This window comes from Sarcophilus harrisii, chromosome 1 (genome assembly GCF_902635505.1).
Source record: "Sarcophilus harrisii chromosome 1, mSarHar1.11, whole genome shotgun sequence".
NCBI lineage: Eukaryota > Metazoa > Chordata > Mammalia > Dasyuromorphia > Dasyuridae > Sarcophilus > Sarcophilus harrisii.
Window position 1 is genome coordinate 466,981,996 of NC_045426.1, and position 23,332 is coordinate 467,005,327.

At 35.3% G+C, this 23,332-nt stretch overlaps 1 protein-coding gene across 1 annotated transcript in view; it reads right to left on the minus strand.

Annotated features, from left to right (window-relative positions):
• XKR4 (XK related 4) overlaps positions 1-23,332 on the minus strand; it is a 466,231-nt gene that overhangs the window by 159,162 nt on the left and 283,737 nt on the right. Inside the window, exon 2 of the mRNA XM_031946392.1 lies at positions 22,111-22,310. Coding sequence (XP_031802252.1) covers positions 22,111-22,310 — 200 coding nt within the window. The remainder of the gene's footprint in view (positions 1-22,110; positions 22,311-23,332) is intronic.

The window sequence follows — 23,332 nt, forward strand, 5'->3', positions numbered from 1 at the left end:
TTTTTCTCTTTCCATTGCCCTTTGTGCTATTCACAGCTTACATTCTTTGGAGATTTTATTATTCCATTACTTACAGGCACACATCATCACAGGAGAACATTTGGATTAAAAAACATGGATCCTTTTATTTTTTATTTTTTGTTATTTTGTATTTAGTTCAATAAAAAAGTTTTTTTTAAATAAAAAGGTGAACCTGGAGCAACTAGATGGCACAATGGATAGAGTACCGATGCTGAAGTAAGGAGGATTTGAGTTCAAATATAGTCACAGTTGCTAGTTGTATGGCCCTCAGGAAGTCACTTAATGCTGATCACCTCACAAAACAATCAAAACCAATAAAAGAGATGAACCGTTTTTTTTTTCTGGGAAAAACTTGGAGGAGACTCAAAATACTATGCAATTTTCCAAAAGCAATTTTGGCTAACTTTATTTTTCCTGCTATATTCTGGGCTCTGACATTGTCTGTTTACAGTGGTTTATTTAGGGAAACAAATTACTTAAAGTTGGTACTTTTTCCATTCCGCTACGTTTTCTAATCTGGATAACAGACTCTCTTCATCCATTTAATTTTTGTTGTTTAGATGATTTATCCCAGTTCTTTTGAGTGATTGTGTAATTTACTTAGAAACCCTACAATGTTCTAGAAACAGGAATATCTAGAGCTCTTTACCATCCACTAGGAATCCCCTTCTCTTTGAATTCTGCAAATAATTAATCCTTTCAGATTATAGAGGTAGATAACAAAAATATATTAAATTACATAAAACTTTAAAAGTTTTGTCTTTTACTTTATGAACACTCAAAACTGCTTTCAGTGTAGATTGAGAACTGGAAGAATGTACTCATAAATACTAAGCTTTATATGTGTGAGAAAATTTCATGCCCAATAGAACATGCCTAACTGTGGGAATTGATGTTTTGGGGAAAGGATTTTTTTTGAAGCTCTGTGTTTTTTAAACTCTTTTTAGTTTCTTAGAATATCAGGCTATTTTCACAGCTGAGTTATGAGTCTTTGAAATGAAGTATTCATAATAAAATTGCTGACAAAACCCTAGCCAGGGCAGTGTCTAGCAGAGTCCATGGTGCTGTAATCAGCTATATATTGTAAGATCCTGTGTTGTGAATCTCTCTCTGATTTTATCCTAATAAATGTTTACATTCCAATTAAATCAGTTCTTTTTTTTTTTCTTTCTTGTTACTTCCATCTGCCTCTGATGCTAAGCTTTGCTCCCTGATTCTTTCTACATGTACCCAAAGATATCCTCTCATGTTTGAGCAGTATATGGAAAAACCTATCCTGAATCTTTCAACAAGAAATAATTCTTGTTCGTGTTTCATTCCTGCTGAGTCATCAAAAAGTGTTGGTTTTTTTCTTCTGAGCCTTTAAAGCTCAATTCACTCCCATCATATGAACAAATGCAAAATAAACTTCTGAAGTAAAAAGCACAATTTTCAAAGGAAAACTAATGACTCCAGAAGAAAAGAATTTGCACAGTAAACTGAGTGGCTGAGGGATTATGTGTGTGATCAGAGTTGAAAGTAATTCTACCACTTTCAGAATTCTTAAATTTCTACTCACAGGTTGCAAATATGACTTTCTGAATTGCCACAATTTGAGAGAAGTCCTGTAATAAGTCACTGATGATTTGCTATTAATTTCCCACCTACCCTCCTCATTGCCATTTTCTTTCTTTTTGTCTTAGTTCAGAGAAAATCGTTGTTACCTTTCAAAGCAATTACTTTTTAACATTTAACAGTAATAGAATGGTCAGTCTGTAATATGCAGTTAGAGGAAATACCAGCCTTTTCTAAGGTCAGTGATTGTTGAAAGGTCAGGTGTATGAGAATGTATCTAGAATTCTTTTTTCTTCAATGAGTGTGTGTGTGTTGCCTTCTGTTCTCAGCATTGCTTTTAATATTAAACTCTAATCTGGAGGTTAGTAGCACTTTTCAATATTATAGGGGATAAAGGAAAGAAAGAAGCTATACAAATATAAGAACATCAGGCTGAGGACTGTTGGAATTGAATGTAGATCACAGAATAATATTTTCATCTTTTTTTGTTGTTTGCTTGCTTTTTTCTTTTTTGATCTGATTTTTCTCATGCAGCTTGATAAATATGGAAATATGTATAGAAGAATTGCACATGTTTAACATATATTGAATTACTTGCTGTCTGGGGAGGAGGGGTTGGGGGAAAAGAGGGAGAAACATTTGGAACACAAAGATTTGTAAGGATATATATTAAAAAGTATTTTTGTCTGTATTTTAAAAATAAAAAGCTATTAAAAAATCAGACTGTGTTAGATATGTCCACTGAGCAAAGGTCACTTTCGATGAAGTACTCATTCAGATGGATATGGATATGTTTGGTTTTTGCAACACAGAGTTGGTTATGGAGAGAGAGAGAGAGAGAGGACATAGTGCCAGAATTTTTATTTGATTATTGAAGATTCTAAGTAGAGCCTAAAAATAGTCAGCAACCTTTTTTCAGAGTGTATGTTCAAGATCATTAAAATTCAAAAGTACTCACAGCTGTGTTAGAGAATGATCCCACCAGAGCTGGCATCAAGCATTTGATCAAATATAAAAGGTTGAAACTATTTGCTGCCCCTCTTAGTATTACTTGGAGTAACAATGACTCTGAAATGATTAAATTTAATGGCAAAAAATCAATAATGTCATTATTTACATTGCCATATTTTTCATAATTAACCTATTTAGTTCAATTGAACAAAATGACCAAGTAATTATGCAAACCTTACTAGAATCTCCTCATTTTAGTGGAAAAGTCATTAGCATGTACTTTTTTATTGAAGCTTTTTTATTTTTAAAACATTTGCATGGCTAATTTTTCAACACTGACCCTTAGAAAACCTTGTGTTCCAAATTTTCCCCTTTCCTGCACCTCCTTCTTTAGATGGCAAGTAATCCAATAAATGTTAAACACAGCATATACTTTTAAAAACTGCACTCCATGGTGAGTGAATATTTAAAAAGTTTACTACTTTAATACCTTGATTATTAATAATGAAGGCCACACACAAGTAAGACAGTGTGATGTGGCATGAGTACTGGATGTGGAGGCAGAGTACAAGATTTGAATCCTAATTCTTCCAATTTTGTTCTTTTTAACTTTGTCTTTGGGACCTTGTTTTCCTCAAATAAAAACAATGATATGACTTTTATGGAAATGTTTTCTATAACTTCACATATATTTTCTTAATGAGGTTGAAGTTAGGGATAAGGGGGAGAATCTGGAATTCAAAGTTTAAAAATAAACAACAAAACAAACAACAAGAAGAATGTTAGCCAGCATTTATTTAACACTTTAAAGTTTGTGAATTGCTTTAATTATATTATTTCATTGATCAAAAATGTTTGGGTAAAGGATCTCTAAAACCCCATCTACATCCCAAAGCTATAGAAAAAATAGTGACAAATATTATACACATTATTGATATATGGAGGAAAATTATGTTCAACTTCTTTTTCATTAGGGACATCACAGAGGTTGTAGTAGAAATAATGTTTGTAGTGAGAATCTAGAGTCCCAGAGTTGAACAGAACCTAAAGAATCCATTTTGTCCAAGGAACATCTGACTAGAAATGACTTCTATCCCATCCTAAGAAGATGGTTTTACAAACTTTGTTTGAAGATTTCCATTGAAAGTTCACTCACTATCTAATGTTACATTGACTCATAGTGAGTTTATAGTCTGCTAAGATCCCTAGTTCTTTTTTTATGTAATTAGTTGCCCAATGATACTTCCCCATCTTAATAATAATGTACTTCCCCATTTTATGAGGCTACACCTCCTCATACTTTTACTAATGCAGCTGGGTTTTGTAATCTATGTGTAGAAGTTTGCATTTATGTCTACTAAATTTCATCTTAGATATGTCCTTCATTCCAGCCTATTAGCTACCCTTCCCAAGTTTATATGCTTGGTAAATAGGGTAAACATGATATTTATCAAGATCATTGATAAATATTGAACAGCATAGGATTAAGAATATTACCTATTCTTTTCCTTAAACTTCTCCTAAAATCTAGGATTTGTTTTAATCTAGACAGACTTTCTTTACCTTTTCCTCCATCATGAATTCTAAAACAGTGTGGTTATTTCTTTTCAGAGTTGGCAGTATTCTTCAATTTAGTTCAGAATCTGGTCCAAAACAACATTTCCTCTTGTTGTTTCATTAACATTTTAAAGAATGAAATTGTCATTAAGTCAAAAATTTATTAGTTTTTGGATGAAAGAATTCTTTAGCAAATGTCTGGAGAGTTCATCTCTGTTATCTCAGCTTCCAATTTTAGTTTCCTCTCAGCTCCAAATTTATAATCCTATCACACACATGTAAATGTAAAATGCATGCATATACATGCACACACATATATGTGTATAGCATCTTAACACATACACATATTTATATGCATATACATATGTACAGATAAATATATGAATATATATACATACATAATAACTTATTGGAGAAAATTCCTTATGTATTCATTTTCAGTCAAATATTTTCTTCACAATCCACAAAAACACAGCAGGGTGTTTTCTATAGTTCTCAGTCAATTGTGTGATTATGAGAATGTGTTCTGATGTAGAAAATTATTTGTGGAAGACTTCCTCTTTCTTTCTTATATTTTCATCCAGGGAATCCTCAATTCATGTGTAAATTATTAGCATAAAGATTTTATGGAGATGAGAACATAGGGAAATTGCCTGGTACTTATTGTTATCTTTTCAATCTTCCTTTTAGGGAATCTGTAATTTCCTTGACAATTTTCTTAATATTGTTCCATGTAAGATATCATGAGAATTACCCCTTCATGGCTTTCAAGATTGTGTCACCTGTGACACAAGTTTCATTTGTGTGTAATCAGCTTGTCCCAGTTGTTCTTTCCAACTTCACCTTTATGAACATATTTCATTTTTTTCATATAAAATATAGTGGGTAATAAAATGCTTGAATATAAATATGACAATTATGCTTTCCTCAGTAAAAATGCTGACAAATCTTATTCATTCATTGTCCCTTTATTGTCATTTCCTAGTTATATGCATAAATGGCAGAGTTTGGTATTTTTACAAGCTTTCTTCCAAATGACATCCACTGCTATTTGCTGTTTTGTGAGGTTACAATATTCATGTTCATACTGAGAATGAAGCACTTCCTTGCAATCCTATTTATATCCCCAGTGCTTATTACAGGGTCTTACACATAGTGAGTGCTTAATAATCTTCTTTGCTTTCACTCATTTATTAATTCATTAATTCTATAACTTTGCACAAATGAGTTTATATCCTAAACTGATATTGCCCTTAGTTGTTATATTGTTTTGTTAATTAACATTTTCCATTGTTTTCTGGTTAAGGAGATTTTTATGTTCTTTTTGACTCTTTGTAGTGGAGATTCTTTTACAAAAAATAAATTTCAATAGGAATTGGTGATAACTTGAATCAATGCTTGTTTGTTTCTTCTTTATCTCTTTCCCCTTTGAGAGCCCCTCCCTCCCTCTCTTCCTTCATCCTTCTCTCTCTCCCTCCCTTCTTCCTTCATTTAAAAAAATTTCTGTGATGCTGGTGATTTATCACCTTGGGATTCTCTTCTTGAAGAAAGTCTGCATAATATATAGGTACAAGGCTCCTGCAGTAACTACAAGTCTTTGGTGCTTTTAAAATTTCTAAACCATATGATTCCCTGCTCCCCCATCCTTCCTTGTTCCAACTTTTACAAGATATTTGAACATCAGTGTTAATTTGGTTTGAAGAATCTTTTCATTTCAATACTTTTTCTCATACTGAGCAACGGGTTGATAAATAAATTGAAATTAGCATAGTGGCCTTTTTATTTTTTCTTATTTAGCCCTATAAGGGAAAATGATTCTCATGACATTATATTTATCACTGCCATTGGCAAAATTGACCAACATCTTTATTTGCTTTTCCCATAGGCTATACTTATATTTAATTGCAAAAATACTCATGGCATTGGATTTCATTTATAGTGAAAATCACAAATATTAATATAATTTGATTCCTCCAGCAATATATCAACTTACTGATCATTGAACAAAAGATCTTATATTTGAAAAGCAACATTTTAAAGTTGTGTTTAAATACTGTGAAACTTTGCATACTCTGTCCCATTTCTCACCACTTTACCACTATCATTGCAGAAGAAGCAAAAGACCATATCTTTATTTCATTGGTTTTCATGGGCCATTCGTATATTATCAATGGCCATCCCACCTGTGATGGTCCTTGGACAGCAAGTAATATCTTTCAATGCCATACTAGTTTCTATTCTAGCTAAGTATGTCAGAGCTTATATTCTGTGGGAATAATTTCTGATAATCTAGAATTACCTCCATACCTTGATGCATAATCAGAGCAAGACTTTTGTATAGAATTAAAGACATAAAATAAGTCTTACATAAAGTCAAAAACTATTAAAATAGCAAAGTTGGATAGTAATATTTTCTATTTCTTCAAAAATTAAATTCTTTGTAATTTTCCCTTAGCTTTTTGCCATAGTATTTTGAGAATTTATTCAACTTATATGTCTGGAGGAAGGCTGCCATTTCTTTTGTAGAAACAGGTGACAGAATTTCACTTCATCATCAGTGATTAGCAACTGCTTAATGGAACAGATTTCATAAACTTCATAAAAGTACAGATAACCAAGTAACAGGAGAGAATATTGGAAGGTGATTGGAATAATGTCCTTCACATTAAATGTGGCACATTGACATACTTTGTAATCTCAGAACACTGATGTTTGACTTTCAGTCTTTGTCACATTTATTGTATGTACTGTCTGGTCAAAGCAATTGGGATTTTGTGTGCATTTTGATTAGAAGCTTGAGTGACTGTGTTGCCTGACCAGGAAGGATAAATAAAAATAGTCAAGTATGCATAATTTTTAATAATGTATTTTAATGTTTCCTCCATTAAGATCCTGTTAGGCTGTCCCATTATGATATGGAGGTGACCTGGCGTCTTGAGGTCTAGTCTCATAGAACACAAATGCTGGTCAGTTCTACCAAGCAAAAATAACATAATGTATGGACTCAAGACAAAGCCTAGGCATAATGGAAACATTTGGCATTAGAAGGTGGATAGGCTTCCGTATCATAAATTGTTTTGGCTATAGGGACTCACATATACATGCACTTGTGGGGGACACACACACACACACACACACACACACACACAAAACAGTCAATGAAGCTTAAAGAATACATGATCGGTTGATTCATTGAATAAATAAAAAAGCATTTATTACAAACTTAATATATGCTAAACACCGGGAATACTGTTAGAAAAGTATGGCAATGTTCCTTTTCCCAAGAAGCTCAAATTCTAACAGGAAAGACAATGTGTAAATTATTAGATACATATGAGAAATATATAGAGTAGACAGAAGGTAGTCCCAGAGGGAAAGATACTAGCAGGAAGATTCATAGCTGGTTGAGTGAGCACACCCAAGAGAGCTGATTAATATATAAATGTCATTCCAGAGCAGGCATTAACAAACTGAGGTTATATTTTAAAATGTAAATATCATTCTTAGCTTCTAGGCCATACAAAGTAGGCAGCAGGCAATATGGTCCTTGGGCCACACTTTGCAAACTCCTAGTCTAGAGGGATACCTCTAGTGATGTACTACAAACCTATTCCTTTTTAATACTTTTATTGAACACTAGAATACACACATAAAAGTTACAACATTCAAGTTAATAAATAACACAGAGACGGAAGAGAGAGTGAATATTTTATATAACAAAATCAAGCTCATTGGTGTCATCTGTGATCTCAACTATTTGGGATGTTGAGCCAAAATTAAAACAATTTAATAAAGTCATCCTAATGAATACCATTGCACTAATATAGACTAGGCTTATCAGATCTAGAATGAGGAGGAACCTTACTGTTCATTTATCTAACGTCCTCATTTCATATGTAAAGAACTGAAGTCAGTAAGTGATTTTTGTCAAGTAACACAGGTAATAAATAAGAGAGCTATTATTTGAACCCTAATATATTTATTTCAAGTCCAGAAATGGAGGGAAGTCCTCAGGAGCCTGTGAGGTCTGACTATTTTTATCCTACATTAAATAGCCAAATACATTCTTTTTTTTTTTTTTTTTTTTGAGTCCCTGGGTCTGCTTTTTATAGATTTTGCATCTTCTTTTTTGCTTTCAGGCTGTCAGATGGTACCTCTTAGAGCTGTCAGTATGCTTGTATTTAGATTCCAGAAAAACCAACTGCACAAATACAGGATAGGAAATGTCTTCCATAAACACCCCAAATTCAACATGTCCCAAACTGAACTCATCATCTCCTTCCTCATCCTTCCCTCTCCAGAGAACATTTCCTTACTACTTACCTTCTTTATTTTAGTGAAGGTACCACTATTCCTTCAGTCACGAGGTTTGCAACATAGGGATCATTTTCAATTCTTAATTTCTCTCATTCCACTTGCCAAATGTGGTCAACTATACCTTCACAATGGCTCTTGCAACTTTTCCCACTCTTTTTTGTTCAAGCCTTTATCATATTGCTCCCTGGTTCCAGAAATTTCAGACACTCCCTATTGCCTCTAAAATAAAATACACAATCTGCTACTTGGCATGTAGAGTCCTTCACAGCCTGTCTCTTGCCTGTCTTTCCAGGAGATTTATACAGTCTTCTCTTGCACAGAGTTTACATTTTGCACATATTGACTTGATTGCTGTTCCTTCCCCTTCCATGATGTGACTTTTCCTGCTTTTGTGCACTTGCCTCTGTTAGAACCTTTATCTCTCTTCAGAATTTAGTTTAAGTGCCATCTCACAGAGATCTTTCTGAATTTCCCCAATTATTTATGCCTTGTTCAATGTTTTGTATTTGTTATAAAATCTACTTATCTATGGGCATAATGTATCCCCTCTTCAAACTCTAATCTATGTGAATGTAGGTCTTAATATTTCCAGTTTCTAGCTCAGTATTGGCCACAAAGCAAATACTTTGGGGATTAAATTGAATTGATAGCAATTCATTTGAAAAATACTTTGGAGTTCCTTAGCTGACCTTAAAAAGTCATAGACATTTAGAGCAACAGGGGGCTTTTGAAATAATTTAATCTAGCTCTCTCATTTATAGGTGAAATTAAGCAAAATTAAGCATTTACTAGAGGCATGCACAATGGTAGCAGCAAGAAAAATGATGACTTGAAAATGAGATAGATTATGTGAAAAGCTCAAAATTCTAACACAATCTTAAAAAATCACAAGGATACTTAGCTTAATTAGGATAGGGACAAATAGTCCAAAGTCACATAGCCAACAAAGAAGAAAGGGAGAAATAAAACCCAGATCTCCTGACTTTTAGACTGCTACATGTCATATCTTCTCTTTACATCATTTTCCCCTTACTAAACTCAGCATAAACCATCAAGATGAGGTACAGCTTCTAAAAAGTGTAAAAAAACCCTCAAATTTTATTTGCATTAATATGAATTTAACTAAAAATGGTAATAATCCATTGTATTTGGGGCCACTTAAACCACATTTGGGACACTGTGGTTAATGTGGCTGCCATACTTTAGAGGGGCATTGACAAATGTATCTTGAAGAGGTTGACTTGTATAGAAAATACTCAATCTCATCATTTTGTATCTCTCTTAAGTGCAATAGACATCATACATATAAAAAGAATTTAATAACTGTAGATTAATTGACACCTGCAAACAGACAGAATTTATAATTGAAATTAAAACCAGGCTCACCGACCTACACAATCTGGGATTCTTTACCTATGGACATCCCTGTGTTGAACATGTAAGTTTAGGACCAAATAGAAATTTATATAGCAGTGAGAGATATGGCATTATCTAATAAGTAGTTGGTTGACAAAATAGATAGAGCAATGGGCCTGGAGTCAAGAGAACTTGAGCTCAGTACACAGTGTTCCCTAGTTGGGTCATTCTGGGCAAGACAATTAACTTTTTTATACTTCAGTTTCCTTAATTATAAAATGAGGATGATTGCACTTACCTCCCAATGCTGTTGTGAGGATCAAATGAGATGATAATTTGTTAATTACTAGTTTTTCTTCCAAAGCAAGTAGTAAAAATGGTAGGTGCATTATTTGACTAACTTGAAAACCAGGCTTTTTGTGATAAAGAGAACTTATAAAAAATAAGGAAAAGAAATGATTTCTTCAATAACTGAATTCTGGTTTATCACAGTTTTTAGATGACAAGGTCTGATTGTTGTTTATGGGATGATGCCTTAACTTTTTATTACTGCTTGGTCCTCTTCAAGAACAAAGAATGAACAATTGGTTATTTTTTTTTTTTTTTACTGCTGATACTTTCTGTATCAGAAGTTACAAGTGAACCAGAGGAGGCAGGAGTGGCAAGGGAGACTAGGATGGCATTGGATAGGTCTTTGGAGAGAGACATGACAGTATTCATATATATATTCATTTTTCTTCATTTATATTACCACAGCCTTTGTCCCTTTTTACATGAACTGTTGCAAATAGCCACCTAATTCATCATTCTACTTCCTGTTTCTTCCTTTTTCCTATCTAAAATCCATACAGTTGTCAAAATAATCTTACTTAAATGTAGTTAAGACCAAATGAATCCCCTTTTCAATAAGCTTTAGTGGATCCCCATTGCCTCTATGATAAAATACAACTCCCATTATTGGTATTTAATACCAATTATAGTCTAGCTATAGCCTAGCTATACTGACTTATTTTATTTTATTCTTCCTAAATTCCAGCGACACTGACCTATTTGCTGGATCTTGAACTGATCATCCCATTTACCACTTTTCTCTAGACTGACCCCAATGCCTTTTCTTTTTATCTTTGGATCTCAGACTTATTAGCTTCTTTTAAGACTCAGATTATGAACCACTTCACATAGGAAATCTTTCTTAACCATTCCAGTCATTAGTCTTCTTTTTTTTTTCTTTCAAATTACCTTGTATTTGCTTAACTATTAAGATACTATATTGTGACAATTGAATGTAAGCTTAAGAATAAAATTTATGGTTTTTTTCTTCATAGGTATAACATCCAACATATTATACCTTACCTCCTCCTTTTTTTGCTGCCCTTTATCTCTCCTTCTTATGAAATATTCAGGCTATTTATATTCCAAAGTGGATTATTGCTATGGGATACCCAGAAATGGAGATGAAGGTAGGCCTTCCTTCTATACTGAGAAAACTTAGCTGGAGAGAATCTTGGGTGATTGGCCATGTATATACATGGGAGGTAACATAGTCTTGAATCAGCATTCACATATATTTCACATTAGAAGATCTTATTTTGAAATGCTAATCACTATCTATATTTATTTGGATGTCACTTTATTTCTCTGAGGCTCCATTTTTTCATCTTTAAGGTAAGGGAGCAGACTAGCTCTAAATACATGGATCCATCATTTTTTCCTCCTCAGAATTCTATGGTTCATTGATCTACTCATAAGCTAAATGTCTTGAAGTTAAGCAATGAGGTTTCTTTTTCCTGGTAATTATAATTAAATATGAAAATTGGAAACGCAGAGATATGATTATTTGGAGACATGAAGCTGCATTTATCAGAACCTTCAGGTGGTACCTTGATATAAACTAGCAGCTGGTGAATGCCTAATCGTTTTAGACCTAAATAATTCTTGTGTGAGAGAGAATTATCCCTTGCATAATGTCTCCAGTGTACCAGGAATCAACACACTTCCCTTCAGTGCCCAGCACCTGTCCAACCTTCATTTTGAGTTGGAGAATATTCATACTAATTGTGACAATGACAAGGTGCTCTGTGATCCTACATAGCATCCCCTGTGCTGCTCTGTGGAGCATGCCCTTTGACAGCAGGCAGCAAGTGGAGCATTAAGCTAGAGGAATGCTAGCTACCCAGGAAATGCCATTCAACAGCAGAAACCTGTATAAATAAATTAGCAAATATATATCCTCAGTTGACTGAAAGATAGTTGTGTCTGTACAACCCAAGTAAAGCAATAGGCACTCAGTTCCAATCACAGGATTTCTCAGGATAATTAGACTTTTCTGAAAACCACCTCCTTTTCCCTGAGTCATTCAACTAATTTTCCTGATGATTTAAAGATTTTCAGAAGTAGATACATTGTCTTGATTGGTTGTGATAGAAGTGTACTGCTGGTGGCTATCTGTATCACTCCATGGAGATGTCCTGACATTTTTTCAAATTCAACATGTCTAAAGCCGAACTCATTCTTTTTTCCCCTCCAAAAATTATCTTCCTATCCAGGGTCTTCTATTTCTGTTCACCACATTGAGGGCTGTACTTAAAAGAAGAATAAATAGGGATTAATAAGACTACATTGCTCTAATTTCTTTTCTCATTATCAGCCTATGGTTCAAGGCAAAGATGACTACTTGAACCTATCTCAGTTTTGTTCATCAGATGACAATATGTGAGAGAAAGAGAGAGGAGGAGAGGAAGGGAAGAAGGGAAGGAGGGAGAGGGGGAGGGAAAGGAAGAGGGAGAAGGAGGGAAAGAGGGAGGAAGAGAGGGAGGGAGGAAAAGAAGAAGAGAGGGACAGTCAGAGACAGACAGAGACAGAGATAGATAGACAAACAGACAGACAGAGAGGAGAAAGCAGAGAGACCCACAAACTCACAGAGAGACAGCTACACACACAGTGAAAGATAGAGACATAGACACACACACACACACACACACACACACACACACACACACACACAGACAAGAGACAGAAAGAGAATGAGAGAGACAAAGAGAGCTGCAGAGACCCAGAAACACATGAGAATGAGAGAGAGAGAGAGAAAGAGAGAGAGAGAGAGAGAGATGAGAGAGTGAGACAGAAAGAAAATGAGAATAAAAATAGAAATATCAGTTAAGTTTTTTCAAGTATGGAGTGATTATAATTTGAACTTTTAAATTCTTTGTAAACTTGGCCCATAACTATATTTCCTGTCTCATTGTACAATACTTTTTGTAATTTGTGATCCAACAAAATTGGACTTCTCTCTGTTTCAAGCACAGCACTCTATCCTGTCCCCATGCCTTTGTAGGGGCTATTCCTTTTGCCTAGGATGTATTCTTTCCTCACATCCACCTCATAGAATCCCTCTGTTCTTAGAAAGAATATCTCAAGCACAATCTTCTCTGCATGTTGTTTTCCCTAACATTCCTAAGTCCTGATGTCCTCTCTCCATTATGTAGTTGGTTATTTTATGTTCGTTTTATTCATAAATCTATTTATCCTGAATATGCATATATGGACATATTTCCTTTTTATTTCCTCCCTTAGAATATAAGTTTCTTAAGAGTAAGGATTGTTTTATTCATTTTTATATCTCCAGCACCTATGCTGTAGTGTATGGTAAGTGCTAAATAATTGTCTATTAATTGATTTACTGCTTTTCCCTCAGCCCTTAGAAACTGCAGGGATTATGCTTCCTTTCTAGAACACACATTTCCTCCTCCTAATGCCCACTAGTCCAGGGTCACACATCTTATCCTTCTCTGGCTAGTACCATCGTGTACCATACATAGCTGCACAGATCTTCTAACGCAAAGATTCCCTTGACTCCTCTTCCTTTTCTTGAATCCTGTGGAGACAGGACTATGGTTGCATCCTTGGTGTATGTACAACTGAACTCATTCTCTTTCCCTCCCAGAATCATGCTACCACACTGACTTATCCCTCAACTAGCAAACTGTCACCTGCCCCTCTGATCCTTATACTCTACCTCTAAATGTCTTTAAATCGATAAAAAAAGAAAAAGGTTCCTATTTACAATTCCAATAACACTACCTCTCTCCCTGTAGAGCTTAAAAGCTCATTTTTATTCCTCTCTCCTTTGTAGCTATATTCAACTAGTCCCCAACGCCCAATAATTCTTCCTTTGTCTCAATTATATCTATCTTTTCATTCTCAGTTCTCATTCTAGTTCATGTCCTTATCACCTGCAAACTGAATTATGTTAATTGTCTGCTAATTGGTATCCTAATCTATTTCTCGCCTTCCTCCTTTCCTCTCCCTTCTCTTTTCTTTCCTTTCTCTCTCCTTATGCCTACAAAGTTTTTTTTTTCTTTAATACATCCATCACGAACTTGCTACTGATATAATCTTCCCCAAATGCTTCTTTCATTATACCACTCTCTCTGCTCTAAAATCCTCAACAGCTTTCCTTTGCTTACAAAAAGTTCAATCTCATAGCCTGGGGCTAAGTCCCAACTTGTATTTCCAGCCTCTTTGTTCCCTAATCCCCTAAATCAAACTAGTCATCCGGGGTGGGTAAAACTAATACTTTTGTTTTCTTAAAACAAATTTCTTAAAAAGAAATTGTAGCATTTGTCAAAATATGGAGGAGGCAATAAAATCTCACTTCCAAGTAGGAGCTAGAACAATGCTTTGTACATATTGGATTCTCAATAAATATGTGATTAATAGTGTGCTATAAAGTTGTGAATACCACAGGTTGGAGTGATCACAGGAGCTATGGAAGCTGAGTTTTATAGGTTATCTTAGTGTGTGCCACCTGAAGCTCTTTCTGACATAGAATACTGTCATAAACTATTTTAGAAAGAATCTATTTTAGGTTATTGAGGGAACACTTCAAAAAAGGTATTGATTCTTTTTGGTGTTTCTTCTCCAAGTATAACACACAGAGGAAAAATGGAAGTAGCATCCTTACTTTCTCAAATCAAATGTTGGCATAGTGGATAAGACCATTGTCTGGAGTTGGGGAAAAAATGAGTTCAAATCCAGACTTGGATACTTACTAGCTTTGAGCAAATCATTTTGTCTCAATTTCCTTTACTGTATATTGGAGATAATAGTACCTATCTTACAGAAATATATATGACATATATATATATATATATATATATATATATATATATATATATTTAAGTATTTAGCAAAATGCCTGGTAAATAGCAGATATTATATAAACACTTATTTCCTTCCCTCTATAAAGAGAAAATTTTAATCATGGTAAATTGGAAGATAAAATAAAAAAAAAACTGTCTGGAAAGACTCATGGAAACTTAGTTTCTAACATGCCTTTTCAAGGAATCAGATGCCCTCCTCATTCAAAATATAATAGGCAGAATTTCTAGGTATAGGTCTAGATTTCATTCAGTTGTGTTTGCTGATCCAGTTCTCAGTTATTTCCTTTAAACAAGATGTTTCCAGTATCTTCAAAATCCTACCAATGCCTTTTCAATTCTTGCAAAATGATCTTGACCCAGAACACAGCATTTTACTTGGGTTTTAAAAAATGAGTAGAATTTCAACTGACTACCACTAGGTGGTGCCACAGCACACAGAGTACAGGGTTTAAAGTCTAACTGATCTTCCTGAGTTCAAATCCAACCTCAGACACTTCCTAGCTATGTGATGCTAGGCAAATCAGTCTATCCCTGCTTGTCTCTAGTTTCTTCATCTGTAAAATGTCTCAGAGAAGGAAATGGCAAAGCATGTCAGTATTTCTGCCAAGAAAACCCCAAATGGGGTCATGAAGAGTCAAACAGAATTGAAAAATGACTCAACAACAATAAGTATAATTACACATTTATATATGTGTAGCTAGATTGTGTGTGTGTGTATGTGTGTGTGTGTGTGTGTGTGTGTGTGTGTATTTAGAGGCAGAGACAATAAGGAATAGATGTGTGATTTTATTGGCATAGGAAAATCCTGGATGAGAAATTTTCCTCTTTTCTTTCTACCAATGCATTCTGCTATCTTCCATGAAATTTATACTTTTAGAGAGTTGTCTGGAGCTGAGGTGTCAAGCTCAAATAAAACAGGGGCACTAATAATACATTCTATATATAAAGATCCCTAGAGGTAGCATATTGACTTAGTTATAAAATGTCATGATATCTATGTTTTATTATATTTTTAAATTTGTTCTGTTAAATATTTACCCATTAGATTTTTTAAAGCCAATTAGGATTAGGTGACTTGTCTAGGATCACACAGCTAGTAAGTGTTAAGTGTCACATAGCTAATAAATATTTTGTGTCAAATGTCAGAGGCTGGCTGGATTTGAACTCAGTTCCTCCTGACTCCAAAGCTAGTAATCTATAGACTGTGTCATCTAACTACCCCCTTCCCTGGTGGCGTTTGACTTTTCTGGCCCAGAAACCTGGAACTTTAAGTGTCTTCCCTGGAGTCACACAGCTGATATGTGTCAGGACTTGAATGCAGATCTTCCAAGTTCCCAGTTTGATTCACAAAGTTTCTACAGCAACAGCAAACTAATCCTGAACTTAAATCTGAACCTTTAGATTCCAAGTCCAAATCTAGTGTTATTTTTACATGAATATTACAGGATAATAGATCTGGAACAAGAGTCTTAGGAGTCATCTAGAAAACAACCTAATTTTTCAGTTAAGGAAACTGAGGTTCACAGATGATGACTTGCCTGCAATCACATTATTAAGAAGTCACAGAGTCAGGTTTCAAACTGGTTTCATATCATATCTAGAATTCTTCCTCTACACAAGATCTCAAACTCTGTTCTAGTTCTAAGTATCTTTTCTTACCAGTAAAGAAGATCTTTAATGATGCACTTTGTGATCTGTATTTTGTTAACCTGAATACATCCTTGTTGTCTAAAAGCAATTTAATCAGAGCAGCTCATACTGACAGGGGATGTTATTGTTTATAGAGTATTTTCTTCAAAACAACCCTTTGTTGTGATTCAGTCTTTTAAGTTCTGACTCCATTCAGGATTTTTTAATTGGTTTGCCAGCTCATTTACAGATGAGGAAACTGAGGCAAACAGGATTAAGAGACTTGCCCAGGGTCACATAGCTACTAAGTGTCTGGGGCTGGATTTGAACTTCGGTTTTCCTGACTTCAGGCCCAATGTCCTATCCTACTAGCTTCCCACAATCATTTGTACTTTCTACACATACTGCCCCCATTTTATACTGAAAGGAATGTTACCTCAGAGAAGCATAGAGAGTTGTCCAACGATTTATCTTTTCTTTCAAATTCATCTTTTCAAATGTGCCCATTACTGTGGAAAACAATACCATCTTTATAGGGTCACTGCTTGGTAACCTCAGTGCCATCTTCAACCTCTCACATCCAGTCAGTTGCCAAATCCTGTCATTTCTATCTTTATCATATGTTTCAGCATCCCCTTCTCTCTATTCATATAGCTTCCACTTTAGCTTAGACCCTTATCATGGTCCTCCTGGAATCCTGCAAAAATTACTCACTTGGTCTTCCTGCTTCAAAATTATCTACTCTAATCCAGCCTCCTCTCACCTACTAAACTAATTTTCCTTAATTGCAAATCTTATTTGATTATATCACAGCCATCTCTCCCATCTTCACTCAACAGAATCCAATGGTTCCTTAATGTCTCTGGGAACAAATATAAAATTATCTTCATAATATATCCTCTTCCTACCTTTTCAAACTTCTTATATTTTCTTCCTCTCTTTACAATCTAAAAGTATATTAAATGTCCATGCTATTACTCATATTCAATACTCCTTTGAGCTCCATGACTTTGTATTGACTATTCTCTTGGCCTGGAATGTACTGCTTCCTCTTTAAAGTTTTTGAAATCCCTAGTTTCCTTCAAGACTATTCAGGTGCCACCTTTTCCATGAAGTCTTTCCTGATCCCCTGGATGCTATGATCCTCCTTTTCAGACTGCCTTGTATTCATTTTGTAATTATTCTGTATTTAATCATGTGAGTACACAATGACTCCATCATTGAAATATAAGCTTCTCAAAGGCAAGGGAGAGTTGATTTTTGTCTTTCTCTGCATAGTAAGCACTTATTAAATACTTGTTGGTTAATTTGTTGACTTGAACACAAGCTTTACAGTCACAAGAGCCACAGCTCATTTTCATCAAATGACATGCTTATTTATAGATCTTGTAATTTGTTCTCCCTGCCAATAAATGGTTCAAAATGAGGGTAGCCAGGTTATTCTAGCTTCACTTTGCTCATCATGATAATCTTTTTGTAATATTACAAACTATCTTCCATGTTCATTCTGCCACAGAAGAGATGAAGGCTGAAGTTGCACATGGAAGCCTAAACTCATAGGATGGGGATCCCTGATCCTATTACTGATCACAGACCAAGCAGCTGCCCTGTTGTTTGACTGTGGGGAGATCTCAAGCTCTGTGAAGTGCCACTGTGAAAAATCATGCTTCCTTTATGCAGTTCTACAGTGAGCCTGTCAGCCTCCAGCCCAAAGAGTTATCTTTAAACATTTATTCAATAAGCAAATAGAGCTGAGGAAGGATTTTCACAGCTGGCAGTGTGTGAGCAACATATCAGTTTCTATCAGGGTGATGTAATATTTAGATTCAGTTTGAAAATGTTATATTCACGATCTATTTTTTTTTTTTTTTGGTCTTAAAGAGGGTATTCTCTACAGCATGGCAGGTGGGGTTGGGGGATGGGTTAAAAAGATGCAGTCATATGGCACTCCTGAAGTACTGACTGTAGGTAGCATCCCCTCCCTTCAGTTCTAGACAGAACTGACTTGCAGACTACATGGCCTTGCTCTGCCTGTTAAATTGAAACATTTCAGATATTTTAATTAACAACTATTTGCAAAGTACTTCACAGGTTCAATGCCTACTCATAATTCATATTTATAACAGACAGCTCTATTATTACACAAACATGAGTGGGATCCTTCGATGTTAAGGATTTACAAAACGACATGTTTTCGGTGCTTACGAGTACTAGTCTGGCTGGATCCCATTTTCACATTTCTCCTTTTCCTTTTCAAGAGGGGGAGAGGTCCCTACTCCTTTAAACCCACATCAATTGAATTCTTTTCTTGGAGCAATGTCATGTCCTCAGGTTCATCTGTAAGTGGAGCTCATATCTAACCCATTTGGTTTTAGTTCCCTGAAGAAATATGTTTCTCTTCTAAGCACAGACAAGGCAGACAATGCTGATGAACCTGGAAATATGACCTTACTCCAAGACCGTGAATTTATCTAACCTTTGGTATTTTAGCATCAATGTCCGTCTCTCTGCCTTCCTCATAAATAGACAAACAAACCCCAAATTTAGCAGGCTTGTCACCTTCTGAATTTCTCCACTGCCCTTTGAGTCAGTGTTGTTGATTTTTGCATCTCTCTGTCTTTGAATCAGGAGTTTCTGGGAAGGTTTATATGGTGATGATGGTTTTGGTGGTGGAGAAATATAGAGCAAAAATTTCCCCATGGTTTCTCAAAACCTGTCTAAGAACTGCTTCAGAGGCCATCTAATTTAGTTTCCTCATGAGGTTAACAACTGACTTAAATATGATCATTATAGGTGGCATTGGAATAGATTTATTTTGACTTCAAATACAGCATGATTTTTGTCATACTACAGCTGCCTTATCTAAGAAAGAGAGTCGAAGATCAGGAGTAAGAATCTGAGTCATAGTATGTCTATGCATGGGAGGAATATTTTAAGATTAGGGGATCCTATTAAATAATCAAGTAAAGGAGTGAGTATCATTCTTCCTAACCTAGATTTCCTGATTCATCTATGTGCCACTATTTGGAGGATTTGGATAATCTAATAAACACCTAAGGCATTTTTATTTCCAACTAAAATTGTTTTTAAGAAAAAGCAATCAACACAGTCACACCAAGTAGGAAAAGACATTTCCTTCCCAATTCCCTCAACATGATTTTGAAAAGTCAAGTTTTTACAGGCTTTAAGAAGTCTTTTGGGAAAAGTCATCTGTGTTGTACAGTCACCTCGGACCACGAACAAGTAAAAATAATCTTGTACCTTTATCTGCAGCTTTGCCTCTCTCAATGACAGTAGACTGATCTTCCACCTATTTTTTCTTAGTTTTTCTCTTCTATCATGATCCTACATTCCATTGACAAAACAGGAATTCATGATTTTGCTCTAGGAATGAACCAATGTTCATTTGGTGATAACATTGTCCTTTACACCACTCTTCTCATTTCAGTAATTTTTCAGTTCTATTTGACTCTTCAGGATCCCATTTGGAGTTTTCCTGGCAAAGATACTGCAGTAGTTTTCCATTTCCTTTTCCAGTTCATTTTATAAAAGAGGAAACTGAGGTAGAATTAAATGACTTGCCCATGGTCACATAGTTAGTGTCTGATGCCAGTTTAAACTCAGGAAGATGAGTCTTTCTGACTCCAGGCCCAATATTCTGTCACCTAACTGTCCTTGTATATGTTGTTGGAAATTCTTTAGATGAGAATAATAATTTGTAAATAATTTCTCCTGTGATATACTAGAACCACCAATCTTTTAAAGCATTTAAAGAACAATAGAATGTTGGTGTTTTAAAGTACCTTAGTGATCATTTCCTCCAATTTCCTTATTTTTTATAATAGCTTTTTTATTTTTTCAAAATACAAGCAAAGACTTCAATATTCACTCTTGTAAAACCTTACCAATTTACTTTTTTAATAATTAAGAAATTGAGGCCACAGCTGGTGTTCTGTGATGGCAGATTTACATTAGTTTTTTTGACATCCTGGAAGGAGCATTTCCTCCTAGCCCCAAATACCGAGCTCTGAATTTTCCCCACCTCCATGATACATCTCATGTCTTGATTCTTAAATCCATGCATGGCCCAACTATCCTTAATTACCACCTGAGTATTCTGTTTGTGTGCTATCCCTCTCTATGAGTGCACTTTTCCCTGCCTCCTGTGGGATCAAGGGTCAGATTTTCTGTGAGACAGACCATCCTTCCAATAGCGCTACACTTGTGATAGGACTATTTTCTGTACCAACCCACATTTCTCTATTCCTCAACTGAATTTTCCCAAGGTGCATTCAGGGCTAGTTACAACCTTGCTGAAAACTTGAGTACTTTTTTCAATACACCAGACAGTTTCCTCAAATTGACTTTTAATATGATTTTCCTCATTTCTAGTTCTGTTCTTGTCTCCCTTAATTTTTTCTTAATTTTGGACCATTTATTTGCTGATGGGCATACTCACAGATTCTCTTAAATAGCATTTTAAAAGTTTTATTAAGTTCTGACTTCAATGCTTTCCTTTAGAGCAAAGGTTGGGTTGAAAATTCCTGCTTGTCAAGACCAAAATTGCTTTGGGTCCTCTAATCTGTAATCCAGATTAATAGTGCAGATTCAAATAGAAATGTATCCCTAAGGTAAGTATATTGATTTGGAAAACCATAAATTAACATTTTCTATGTTGTATTGTAAATTTACTTAATTTTCAGGTTGCACTTGAGAGTTTCACATGCTGCATATGGCCAGTGATTTGTGACTTTGACACCTCTGGTCTAGACTTATTGGGTACTCTATAGAAAAGCCATCCATAAAGGTGACTTCTGAAGGATACCTGCTTTTTGTCGGCATCGTGAAATGATGTAAGGGGAGAAAAGTCATAGCATGGCATGAATGAATGTTAAAAAATCATAGTAGAATCAGAAGTTTTCATTCTTTACAAACATCACTCTGTCCCTATGCTGTGCAGATAGTAGGAAAATCTGGATTGAGAAAATGCTTAATAAAAGCAAAAAAAAAAAAAGCTGAAAGGATGGGATTTAAGCATGGATCTGGAAACTATTTTTCTTGGAAAATGTTGTAGCACATTAACAACAATGGCCATGCCCTTTCTTCTGTGTGCTCTCATGTCAAAACTTCTCTGCTGCAAGATGAAGGCAGTTCTAGCTGCTACTTTTTTGGCATAAACCCCAGTGAATATACTCATAAATCTATTGTAACCTTGGAGCATTATACCATCATAAAAGTCAGAGACACGGTTGTTTCTAATGCTCTAAGTCTACCATTAGCCAAGTGGAAAATCACAAAAACTTTTTTTCCCCTTTTCTTTTGATGAAGGGGTCAGTCTACGGGCAAAAGAAAGCTGTCTCTCCATAAGTCAGCCCTGACAGGGGAGGGTGAAGAAAATATCACACATCATTCACATACTTAAGTACAATCATCGTGGTATTTGCGTGGGGGTAGGATGGCGAGTTTTTCAGAAAGGCACTGGAGTAGTCAGAGGAAGTTTTAAATAAGCAGTCACTCAGAATCTTTCCCACAAATCCCCAAACCCTCGGTGGCGAGCCCTTACCTTGGAGGGCCTGCAAGGTATGAGTCTGAACGACTATGCAGAGTTGCAGGACCAGTTGCGGAGCACTCTCCAGAAAGGTGGCTAGCAAATGCAGCATACTCACATCTGCATACTCATACACCATCTTCCAGTAGAACCGCCATCTGTCATTCTCCCCACTCCGGCGGCTTCGGATACCTAAGTATATGGTGTGGAAATATCTAGAAACAAAACAGAGAAAATGAAAATGAAATAAATGATGATTTGGAAACTAAACACTTTCACTTTTCTTCCCAGCCCCCAGGCACCATGAACAAATAGGTGTAATGCTTATTTTGGACCTTTATATTATTGTGTGCGACTGAAAGAATTGTTTTATATCCTTCAAAGCTCATTTTAAGCTATAGTGATTTTAGTTTGCATTTCTTAAAGGCAAGGTAGGTTTCTGCATAATGCACAGAAGGGAGGAATGCCAAGGGAAATTTAGGAAACTCATTTCTTGGATATTGAGGCTGCATTTGCTACTGAGACACTGGATAGATTTTTGTCTGCTCATAAAACGCCACTAATCACTTAGTCATCTCTGAAAAACCTCAGCCATTAAAGGTGGGACTGTATGTAAATCTAATGGGGAGACACATGGTTGGTCTGCTTGTTGCATATGCTCTTGGGATTTATCAACTTTCTAGCCTCAAGTTAGGAGAGGCATTGATAATGTGTAATCTCTGATGAGAGGGCTTACAACATGATCTAGAGAAAAAGGAAAAGGAAAGACAGAAAAAAATGAGGTACTGGGCACTGCCTCTCAGAATAGTTTCCTTTTCTGCCTCTAAGATTCATGTATTACTTCAAATAATCTGCAATAAGCCTCTTTCTTGTTCCATCTCTTTGTTTTCTCATGCTGGCAACATGTCTGCATTTCTGAGCCTTAGGATCTCTTAGAAAGTAAAGGCTCCTGATTCATCCTTTCTAAAGTCAAGGATTTTTCAAACAGAGAACAAACTTAGAGAATCAGTCATGAAAAACAAAATAGTATATTTTGAAAAAGTTTGATGTCAAGAGAAAAGGAAAGTGCATGTACATGCAAAAATGCATCACTTTTCTACAGTAAATAAAACCTTGAAGAAAAGAGGTCTTAGAATAAGTGCTAGAAGGTATTGTTGGGGAGTGGTCAGTAACCATGGAGTCTGTTCACCACTTGAAACAGAAACTACATTTACAATGGTATAGTAATCCAATAAAT